Source organism: Echinops telfairi, unplaced genomic scaffold, assembly GCF_000313985.2.
Source record: "Echinops telfairi isolate 266 unplaced genomic scaffold, ASM31398v2 ScPeMD7_7468;HRSCAF=8506_0, whole genome shotgun sequence".
Classification (NCBI taxonomy): domain Eukaryota; kingdom Metazoa; phylum Chordata; class Mammalia; order Afrosoricida; family Tenrecidae; genus Echinops; species Echinops telfairi.
The window spans coordinates 10561500-10573760 of NW_022111369.1; the positions used below are offsets into that span (position 1 = coordinate 10561500).

At 39.4% G+C, this 12261-nt stretch overlaps 1 protein-coding gene across 1 annotated transcript in view; it reads left to right on the forward strand.

Annotated features, from left to right (window-relative positions):
• The window catches only part of TBCK (TBC1 domain containing kinase), a 187524-nt gene that overhangs the window by 154860 nt on the left and 20403 nt on the right, over positions 1-12261 (forward strand). The window contains exon 24 of the mRNA XM_004703452.2: positions 6709-6868. Within this exon, the coding sequence (XP_004703509.1) occupies positions 6709-6868 (160 nt within the window). The remainder of the gene's footprint in view (positions 1-6708; positions 6869-12261) is intronic.

A 12261-nucleotide genomic window follows, 5' to 3' on the forward strand; every position in this document is an offset into this window, starting at 1 on the left:
GAGTTGTATGAGCTCCTAATAAAATGATTAAAAAATGAAAAAAGAATCAAGGAGGCCAACAAACACATTCAAGTTTTTGTTGAAATCACATTTCCACTTTGTTTTTAATAAGAAAAAGTCATGAAACTTTAATCGAAGTGGAAATTCAAGTCAGATTTGTCTTCTTCCATGCATTGCAAACATTTCATAGCAAATAATGATCCCAATGATTAAGAGACAGTGTTTCTCTTATAGTGGCATGCATTTCATAAGTAATGTCGATAGTTTCAAAAGTCAGACACTAGTTACACTGTTGTTTTCTTTAATATTTCCAAATATTTAGAGGTTTTCATTTCCTGGAGTTTATATTAAGAGTGGTCTTAGTCATGTGAATGTGATTCCAACTGATGTTATCGTAAATAGAAATACTTTGAAAAAATATTCTTCCCATTTATGTGAAGTCAGGGCTGAATTTTTGCTATTTTATTTATAACACTATTTCCATTTGCTTTTTATATATCAAATGTTATAGGAAAAATAACCTCAGGCCTAAATTGTAAACTTTTTAAAAATTGAAAACACATAAAATCAGTTGCTTTTATTATGTTGCTATATTGTTCATCCTAAGTGAATTCTAGTATTGTCCTTATTTCTATGTCCTGAATAATTAGAGATTCTTCAAGATAATTTAGAGATTCTTGCGATCAGGATTAGGAGCCAAGGTGGCCTTGTGGAGTAGGCGCCGAGCTACTCACCCAAAGTCAGCAGTTGAAATGTACCAGCTGTTCTCTGGGAGAAAGATGAAGCTATAAAGATTTACATCTCAAAAAGTTGTATTTAGGGTCTCACTAGAGTAGAAATCAATTTGATGACAATGTTCATTCGTTTGTTTAATTTTCTAGTCAGAGCAAGATAAATAATGATAAAGAAGATTATTAAGATTCTGTCATTCCATTAATGTCTAGGTTCACCACCACCCCCCAAAAACACCCCAAAAACCTCACTGCCATTAAGTTGATACCAACTTATAGCCATCCTACAGGCCAGGGCACAGCTGATCGGGTGAGTTTCTGGGTGTGTAACTCTTTCCGGGAATAGAGAGCCCTGTCTTTCTCCAGAAGAGTGGTGGGTGATTTCAAAAGGCTGACCTTTATGGTTGTAGCCCAACACTTAACCACTATGCCACAAGAGTTCTTATCTTGGTTCATACTAGCTGAGTTAAAATTTCTGTCTATCTGAATGAACTTTGTATAATGTTGTGGTATGTGGTGGTCAAGGCTCAGGAATTTCTCCACTTTCAGGATTGGCCTTAGTTGCTAGAGGTGCAGTGGCTGTTAAAGAGTGCCTATTTGCTCGAAGACCCAATTTCCAGGGTACCATACAGGCTCACTGGCATTGAACCTATTTGAGAGCCTGCTTTGCCAGATAATAAGGATCCAGAGTTAAATTACAGAGTGTGCTCACCAGGATCTGGTAGTCTTGAGTATGAACCCAAATCATTAAATAGATAGTTAGAATGAAGTGTGAAATGATTTATGTCTAAGGCATACCCATAATGCTATATGAATTGACCGCCCCCCAAAAATGGTCACCTAAGCCACAGGATGTCTGAGATGAAATCTGAAGGACAAGTGGGATTGTCCTAGTCAAGGCCAGAAAGGGAAGGCATTTAGCATAAAGAAGCATGCGAGGGAAGCACGTTCAGAGAATTATCGGTTCTCGGGGCTAGTGATGCAGCAATACAGGAAGTGAGGAAGAAGACTAAAATAAGCCCGGGCAGTTTCATAGAGAATGATGCATAACAAGTTAAGAAGTTTGAGGTTTACTACAAAAGCATTGGGAGAGCATTAGAGAATTTAATCAGGTAAGTGACGAGCTCAGATTTGTATTTTAGAGAGATTATTTTGATGGAGTGTAGAAAGTTAATTGGGCTGATGGGGCAGGCAAGACTGGAGGGGTAGAATTACCCAGATATTTAATTTGCATAAGCATTCCTTATTAATTTCAGAAATATCTCTAGTTTGCCCTACCATAAACTGGTTCTTACTGGACCATTTGGGTCACTATGCATGTTACAGAAAACTAAAGGTGTTACTTTTTCTTTTTTTCCAATTTCTTTTCTCAAAATGTGTGCTGACAAAGAGGAATTCTTGACTAGATCAAGCATGGATGGTTATGTAATCTGTCTTCTAGATACCATGGAAAGCCTAGGAAGAGATTCAAATAATTTTTTTAAGATTGTTTAAACCTGTACATTAGTGTGCTATATACAAGAACCAATTGCTGTCATGAGACAGGTTCCATTAGTATGGGAAGGAACTTTTCATAGAGGAAACATTTAAGGATAGATAATACTTAAACTCAGAAATATGGTAAAGTCCTATTTAGGCAGTGACCACTACAGTAGCTAGGCCCTGAGGAACATATCCTGTAGATAATACATGGCTAAATTATGTTGGAAGTGAACTATTTACAATGGTAAGTTCCATGAGAGATGAACTGATACCTGTAGGCCTGTATCCTGTAGAAAGTTTACACCAGGGATGTAAAAATCAGAACTTGGTTTTGAAAATCTTAATCTGACAATATTCTGATTAAAGTCATTTCTAAAGGAAAAGAGACTGAGAGACAACAGAAAGCTACTGCAATAGCCCAAGCTCGAGAGAATATGCATCAGAAATAGGGGAGGATTAATGGGAATAGAAATGGGAGGGTGAAATTTGTCAGAGCAATAGTAAATGTTACAACTGATGAGATATCAAACATGTGATATCACTCTACATCAGCGGTTCTCAACCTCCCTAATGCCACAACTCTTTAATACAGTTCCTCATGTTGTGGTGACCCCCCCAACCATAAAATTATTTTCGTTGCTATTTCTTTTTTTTTTTAAAGAAATAACTTGTACTGTAACAGAATTTAAATCTTCCCTTTGCAAAAATAAAATTAAATATAAAAAATACAATAACAACAGACTAAGGATATTTATAAATCACACACCAAAAGGCTTACAATCAGAATATGTATGTATATATATGTACATATACATGTACTTACTATGTTTGAAATGAACTTGTAAGTCATTAAAGACCCAAGTCCACTTCAGTTTTACTTTTCCTCCTATGTTAGCCACTCAGACCAATATTTAGATCTGAGCGACAAGGAATTTGGAGGCCTCGTTGCTATTTCATAACTGTAATTTTGCTACTGCTATTAATCGGGCGACCGACCCCTGTGAAAGGGCTGTTCAACCCCCAAAGGGGTTGCAACCCACAGATTGAGAACCACTGCTCTAGATGATTTAAAGGATGGTGATTCCATTTGAGGAGGCAGTAGATTTGGCAAGGAAATGGCATCAAAATTTTTTTTGCTATAGCACCTTTATCTTCTGTGCTCCCTTTCTGAGGGTATCAAGCACGGCCATGATGTAAGAATGAGTATTTCTTAAGGTGGAGCTAGGATTTAGCCTGAGCCCAAAAGCCATTCCGTGATATAGTTTTGTTTTGTTTTTCTGTTCTTTTAATTTATTATTACTTGGGAGTTAATACGTACCTCATAGGTCATATCATTCCATAGTTCACTCTTGACAGCGGAATTGTATAATTACTTCCACAATTAGTCTTCAAACATTCTTTTTCTTCCTGAATTCCTTGACATCATCTCCCTTTTACCCCCATGACCACCACCACCATGCCGCTATCCCGCCCTACCTCCCCCCCCCCATCCAGAAATCTTTATTCTACTTGCTCTCCTTATCAATGCATCAATCTGGGTTTCATTTACCAAAAAACAGAAAAACATTTAACACAATTTCAAGAGGATGACCCACAATGACACTGTCGATGTACCCTCAATAGACTGCCATGAACAATATGCTAACTATCCTCTCAGTATAACTAGTTAGGGATAGAAGAGTTGAACGTTTGACCTCCTACAGAGCCTACAAGCATGCTTGTTTACACAACGGTGCTTAGGCTAACTGGTTTTATGGCAAGAGTGTTCTTGGATGAGTGCTTTTTTTTTGTCTAAGATGTTTTGGTTGAACTAGATTAAGAATAAGGAACTATAGTATCAAAATTGCCAAATTTAAGTTTGGAAAGGTTTTGCATTTGGCATACATTTTTTCTTTTCCCAAAAAGATTCTGTCGCCATAATATTTTGTCAAGCATTTTAACATTTAAACCATAAAAAAGAAAAACATGTTTCAATATCAAGCTACCAAGTATAAGATTCTAAGATATTTTTAAAAAAAGGTTTTAAGATATTAACGATTTTAGGACATGACTGGTGGCTAAAAGGCTGTTTAAACTATTCTTTTAAAAACTCATAGTAAATGATGATGCTAAGCCCACAAAATCATCCAGATATTAATCAATGATCTTATATGTAAACATTAGATATTTGGGAACACATGGGTACTCTTTTGAAACCAAAGATTCACATAATGTATCTTGTAAAACAAGGTTACTTCTAAAGTTGTGGCTGAACTGTGGGAATATGTGACTCTGTATGGTAACACAGTCTAAGGATTATCTTAAAAAAATTTTTATTCTGATATTTCAAGGAAGAGAATCTGATTGGCTCAGCCTGTAGCTGCTCTCCCTTTTTCTCCCCCCTCCTCCACTCTTCAGTCAGCCAGGGTTTTAAACTCAACCCATTATCAATGAGTCAATGCTGACTCATAACAACCCTCCCTGTAAGATGGGAGAATTGCCCCTGTGGGTTTCCGAGACGGTAATTGTTCACCTCCTCTTCTCCCAAGGAGCAGCTGGTGACGGTAAGCAATACAGCACCAGAGGGTTGTCGTTGGTTCATATGATACCAACATGACAGCCTAGGCTCCCACTTCAACAGAGGGGGGCCCTTCCAAACCAGAAATTTAGGACTGGGTAGGCAACACAGTATTCCTGAATAAGATCGATTTGTATTACTTACTTCTGCTATTTTAAAAGCACTAGAAAGAAGAAGATGTTAACGATTGATAAGAGCTGTCTAATGGACACAGAAACACTCACTGCCACTAATTCAGACCTGATACATAAATACACTTACCAAGAATATTTGAGTTGTTATGTTCTTAGTTTGTGGTATCCAAATTTTTTACCTTTAAAATGTATCTTCAATGAAGAAAAATACTATCAAATAATGATGTGCTGAGGACAAAGTGATTATTGTTCATGAAAATTGCAGCTAAGACTATTGAGTCATTGTGAAGGTTTGAGAACTCGTGCTAAGGAAATCCAAGTGTGATCTTGTTGGTTAGCATTCAGCATTTCTTTAGTAAGAGAGACAGTCAAAGGCAGCATGCACCCTGCGTAGTGGGTGGTATGACCAAGCCCCCTCCCTGGGAACTACCGTGCACCTCTCTGCGCCAAGCCACCACAGATTTGAATGTGCCTGTGAACAGTATATGCTAGTGTTATTTTCGGTCTTATGTGTTATTTGGTAGGTTATTTTTGAGTCTTGGAATGCTAAAAATATGTTCCCATCTAAATTAATGGTAATTGCTTCTTCACTCTGTGCTGTTGTGGTACAAACAAGAGTCTAGGAACGCTTCACTCTGACATCAGCGGAAACCTGGACCTCTCTTTCAGAACAGTCTGTGTACTGTTCATTTAATGAAGAGTAATTTAATGAGTGATATTTTTAAAATGTGTTATTTTCTAAACCTTGTATATAAGGAGCTGCCTTTTATCTCCCCAGAAAGTTATACTCTCATTATTTTAATTGTATGTTTAAATTATTTTCTAGGGCATTTTTCCCTAACATGTCATGATACTAGTAATTATTTTAAGCTGATGAAAACACCCTTAGTCCTCTGCAGTGAACGCGGGCACATGGCAGCCCCCACGTGACCAGGGAGAACTGCTCCACACAATGTGCCTGGCTGTCATCTTCGTGGAAACAGATTGGCAGGCTTTTCGTCGTCTAGATTAGTAGTTGAGCACAAATTTCTTGCACCACGAAGGGAGCTTTTTATGCCAATACCAAAACCAAACTCGCTGCAAGCAAGTCAACTGGCAGTTAATTTACTAACCCTGGGTAGTGTAGTGGGTTATGTGTATGGCTGCTAACTAGAAGGTCAGCAGTTCTAAGCCAGCAGCTGCTCCCAAAGAGAAAGATGAGGTTTTCTTTTCTCATAAGTAGTTGCAGCCTCAGAAATCCAAAGGACAGTTCTATTCTATCCTATAGGGTTGCTAAGATGTCTCTAATTACTAAATCAAAAGTGGTAGTCAATAAGACAGCAGAATTCTAAAATGCAGTGAAATAAAATACACCCACCACCACCCCAGAAAAGAGAAAATTAAAAAACAAAAAATACCTAGAAATATCAGCTATGTTTACTCGAAAAATAAACATATACCAGAAATATTTCCTATCAATGTTAATAACCTCTAATAATTCTATGCAGAGTCCCACTTAATAGATATAGTTTTATAGCATCCAGTTAGACTTGAGAATATTCTCTTGCCTATATCACTTTCAAAGGTTTAAAACCATATTCATAGTAGTAATAAACTGAAAAGCATGCATGTCACAAAACCCATGTGACTACCTGATTCATTTTCACTTGTTTTCTTCCTTAAAGGTGCCTTTCTTCATTTAGCCAAAATACTCGTGTGCCTGAGCATGGACGATAGTAATACTGTCATCAGGGAACCAGTTACCTCTGTTTCTCTCCTGCACTCAAGTCTACACACAAATGTTTTCCTTAAGCTTCCCTCTCAGCTTCATCCGGGGCCACATTTCAGGCAGCATCAACATTCCATTCGGCACTGCATTCACGGCAGAAGGCGAGCTGACCCAAGCCCCCTGCACTACTATGCTCCAGAACTTCAAAGGGAAGGTTATTGTTATCGTGGGGCATGTATCAAAGCACATGGCTGAGGTAAGCGTGCTCCACATGTCATGCGCATTTGATGAGTTGTTTACCTGTCTACCCTCTAGGTTGTCTAATGATGTATTTCTTTAGTTCAGAAATGATAAATATCACCTGTCTATATGCTGATATAGAAAAGTTTGCCTGTCTTTTCCTCAGTACTATTCAATCATTTTCTCTTCCTTAGTTTAGCATCATGAACAACAGTAGATTTAGAGAATTCCGAAGGATAACCTGAGCATTTTTTGTGTGTATTCTAATTGCTTTTCTGAAATTGCAAAGAAATGACTGTAAAAACAGTGGGGCTTGAGGAGGCTCTAAAAACTGGTAATGATGGAATTTGTTGGATGTGATAGTTAAGGTTTTGTGTCACTTGCCTGAATCAGTGGTTTTTGGTTGCACGGGCTGGGGGTGAGGGGGAGGGGGTGTTGTTATTTGCTATACTTTCAAAGCTTCCTATGAGAGAGAGTTCAGGAAGGATTTCAACTTTCAGATATTCATGGACAACTTTTTAAAAATCAGCATAAATCCATTGCTCAATGTGTGGAGATTGGTTTTATCCTCACTCTCCCACTTGTCAATCATTCTGACACCGGCTGCCCACATGGCACCCAGCGCTGGGCAGATTTCACAGTTAGAGGCCGTTGTCCTTCAGACGGCCAAGTAGACAGACACCAGCCGTGAGTTGGAGAGTTAGCACGACATGTTCGCTTTTATTTGATGGCTTCCCCTTCTCGCTTGGACTGAATGCAAAGACTCACAGAATTAGCAGACAACCCTAGACTTACAATTACAGAGGTATCCCCGCAAAGGGACACAAATGAGTATCGTCATATGGAGGAAAAACACAGGCAAGGACTAAGAAGGTTCCCAATGTGAAGTTTGCACAATCCAACGCGGCCACATCATCTGCCTTTCCCCAGCCAGAAAGGCCTCAGAGCCTTCATGACCCAGGGTCTTGCTGGCCAGACCTGCGTGATAGGCTAGGTAATGCCTCCTGATGCTGATTGATATCAGCCTCCCAGGTAAGTCTTTTCTGATCTGATCATCCCCATGCAACAGCAAGTATGGCCTGGAAATCGCAGACTAAGGCATTCCACTTGTTCATGGAGTCTTTCTCCAGAACCAAGGACAAAGGCTACTTACTTTGGGTAAAGCTAAATGCTTTACCCCACAAGATATGTGCAGAGCATGTGAAAGAAAATCACTCCCCTCTGCCTTGGCTTTATTAGTTTTGAACACATTGAAAAATAAAACGAAGACTATCATGGCAATAAAAAATATTTATATTTTACAAAAACCAAGATGGAAGATATATTAGCTTAGTGTATGAGCCAAATTGGCTTGCTAACAGAGCTCCCCACACTAGGCTGAGATTCTGTCCAGATACAGCCCTAACTAAAGCAGGACAGGCGAAGGGGCTTGTGGATCTGCTCCTGCGAATGTAGCTGCAGTAACTTGCTCCTGGGGGTAGCGTGTTCTCATGAAGAACAGGTCTAGGCCTTTTCAAATTACCCAATTAAATAAATCACTCTACTCCTCATGAGCTCCTAACCACCAAGTCAGCAGTTTGAACCCTCTGTTTTCTGCAAGGGAGAAAGATGAGGCTTTCAGCTCCTGTAAAGATTTACAACCACAGAGACCTAGTAGATTTCTATTCTGTGCTATAAAATCACTATGGCAGTGGGTAAGTGGGACCTCCCAGGGCAGAGAGAATAAAGAAACAAAAATAAATGTCAGGCATATGCTTAGGAAAATTTTCTTGCATGGAAACCAGGAGTAGAGATAAAATATTCCCCTCTAATATGCATGTGCCCTTGTGTCATTATAGACTGAACAATCCAGACATGTGATCACTGAAAAGGTAGATGATAACTTTGTGGGTTTAAGTTGAAAGGATCTCAATTTAAAGTGTATTTACGAAACTCTATTATATTATCAGTGATTGTGCTAGCTTCTATATGCACACTGTTCCCCCTTGTATCCCCTCCCCAGGTCGGTTCTGTACCCTGCTCTACCCTGGAAGCGATTTCTGTCTCTTCTGAAATGGTTTCCAGTCATTCAGCCAAGTCACTTGTTAAGGGAGGGAAGGAGTTCACGATCTTGACCTCCCTGGCTTCTTCCCTGAAAGATGGTCTCCAATTGACTTTCCCTCTACTGATAATACTTCTCGTCAGGTTCCCTTCTCTACACTACTCTCTCTCTTTCTGTCCGTCTGTCTCTCTCTCTTTTTCCTATCATTGGTCCCATTGGTTGTAGGGATGGGAACAACTCTGCTAATCCCACGTAACTGAACTATTTCAATGGTTCTCTTACATCATTGTACCCACACTTTTATAAGTAATTTTTTTTAACATTTTATTAGGGGCTCATACAACTGTTATCCCAATCCATACACACATCAATTGTGTAAAGCGCATTTGTACATCGTTTCTCAAAACATTTTCTCTCCATTTAAACCCCCGACATTAGGTCCTCATTTTTCCCCTCCCTCCCCGCTCCCCCCTCCCGCATGAGCCCTTGATAGTTTATAAATGGGTATTTTGTCATATCTTGCCCTGTCCGACGTCTCCCTTCATCCACTTTTTGGTTGTCTGTCCCCCAGGGAGGAGGTCACACACAGTTCCATGTAATCGGTTCCCTCTTTCCTACCCATTCTCCCTTTACCCTCCCTGTTTCGCCACTCACACCACTGGTCCTATAGGGCTCATCCGTCCTGGATTCCCTGTATTTTCAGTTCCTATCTGTACCAGTGTACCTCCTCTGGTCTAGCCAGTCTTGCAAGATAGAATTCGAGTCATGGTAGTGGGAGCGGGGAGGAAACCCTTAGAAACTAGAGGAAGGTTGTATTTCTCATCATTATTACATCGCACCCTGACTGGCTCATCTCCTCCCCGAGACCCCTCTGCAAGGGGATCTCCAGTGGCCTACTAATGTGCTTTGGATCTCCACTCTGCACTCCCCCCATCATTCACTATGGTAAGATTTTTTGTTCTGATGATGCCTTACACCTGATCCCTTCGACACCTCGTGGTTGCATCGCCGGTGTGCTTCTTCTATGTGGGCTTTGTTGCTTCTGAGCTAGATGGCCGCTTGATTACCTTCAAGCCTTTAAGACCCCAGACACTATACTTTTTGATAGCCGGGCACCATCAGCTTTCTTCACCACATTTGCTTATGCACCCATTTGTCTTCAGTGATCTTTTTATAGGTTAATCCTCCCCACACCAGCACCACCACCCACCGCCCCTCAGTCCAGCTCCATTTATCTTAAAAGCATGGGAGCTATCCAGGGATAGTTTGGTTAGTTGCTCTCTCTGTTTCTTACCAGTTGTGTTAATTTGGACATGTTATTCAGCATCCCAAGTCACCGTTTCTTCACTTATAAAATGGGAATGAGTTTAATACCCCAGAGCATTATTGCAAAGACTTCAAATCAGGCATAAAGAGTTAGGTGCAGAGGCTGATACGAATGAGCAGCACACTAACCTCAGCATTGTTGTTTGCATGCATTTAAATTTAAAAACTAATCTTCAATAATGATCATATAAAAGTTATAGAATTTTAGGTGTTCGGGCTAAGCCAGTTCATTTGAGCCCTGCAATTTCCCATCAGGCAGTGGTGGGGAAGGTTTCCTAAGAGCTGTTTTAATCAGGTCTCTTCTTTCCGGGCTGTGTAAAAATTTCAAGTGATTTCCAAGCAAGTAGCAGCTTTTCTCCTAAATTGAAATCAGGACACTGCAGCTGGCAGCTGGCAGAGCCCCATTTTGAAAAGATTAAGGAAGCCATAATTGAATGCTGTGAAAAGAAAGCAGAGGTGCCAATTTCAGTCGGTACAGTTACAAATTACCATTGCAAATGTTTATGATCTTGATGCCGAATCCATATTTGAACTTTAGGATCTTTTTGTCTGCAAAACAGTAGGCACTGATTGTAATTTCTCTAGTTTCACATCCTCTGTAAAGTTACTTCTTTAAGAGCTAGTGTGAAAATTCAGCAAACAAAACTACTAAATGGAGTAACATATAACTCAATAAAATAAAGAGGCTTTCCACACTAAATTTAACAAGTAGCAAATATTATTGTATGATTCCAAGAATTAATAAATGAACCATTTGTTTAGAATTTGATATTATTAAAAGTATCCATATAATATACAAATTAGGACTGAATTCTCTTTTATAATACAAATATGGAGAAATTATGCTACAATGACTAGATATAGTGAATATATTGTCTCTAAAATCATATAGAGAAAGACAATAGATCTCAGGGTCTATTTTGCTTATTCATATGCCTGAATAACTATAATCAGAATATTAATGATGCCATTTTAATTACAGATTAATTAACCATTTACAATCATCATAATAGACTATCATTTTATTGCTCCGACATGCTTCCTTTGCATTTATTCTGTGCTAAGCTTTTTGCATTTAGCTTAGCTTAAGCACCTCAGAAGGCCTTCAGAATGTGTTAGTTCTTGTCTGGACGAGACACTGCTGTCCTCCAGAATAGGGCAAAGGCTGACTACGAAGATCTTTGTTTAATTAGGGTCTCACACAGAGGCTTCTCTGGACTGGGAATAAGGCCTGCTGAATGCCACTTGTCAATTCATCTGTAGTTCACCTTACCCTGAAGGTTAAAGAAAGCAGTGAGCTTTGGTCTAATCAAGCATATCCAGATATTCTGTGAACAAAGTTATACTGGCATTAAGGAAAGTCAAAATTAGATCTCCTTGTGTGATGGGAGCCTGAAACCTCTGCACTGTGAACCGCTGGCCCAAGGGTAGCACGAAACTGAGATTTTGTGTTGACCTTGTACTTACAGCTGAGTTTGCCAAGTCAAACAAAGGCATTCCACACTCAATGGTAAGATTTACAGGTGTAGGAGGGCCTTTGTATCAAAACAGTGCAAAGTGAATTCAGGCCTTAATTGTGTCACATTTTGAATGAACAGCATGGGAAGGTCTTACTCCTGTTCTCTTGCAGAGATAGTATTGTTAAAACTCACATAGGAAACTCCATCGTTGGTTGCCAAACTGGAATTCAATTCCCTGCGTATAGAAGGAAAGCATGTCAGTCTGGTGAATTCAGAACACCTCACAAAAGTGGACCTCTCTCAAAGCTGAGTTAAAAACTAACCTTTATTAGTTTATTATTTTTAATAATCTTTATTAGATTATTAAATAATAGTATTTAATAACTGGGGGAGGTAGAGATAATGTGTTATTGTTGCCCTGATTCATGGTGGCCCCAGACACAGCCAAGTGGAATGTTGCCCTCTCCTGAGCCATCTGCCTAATGCATTTCAGGTAGGACAGTTTTGATACATAGACTTTTCATTGTGAGAAATAAATCACCAGGTTTTCTTCCTGGTTCATATTGTTATGGAAGCTGTGCT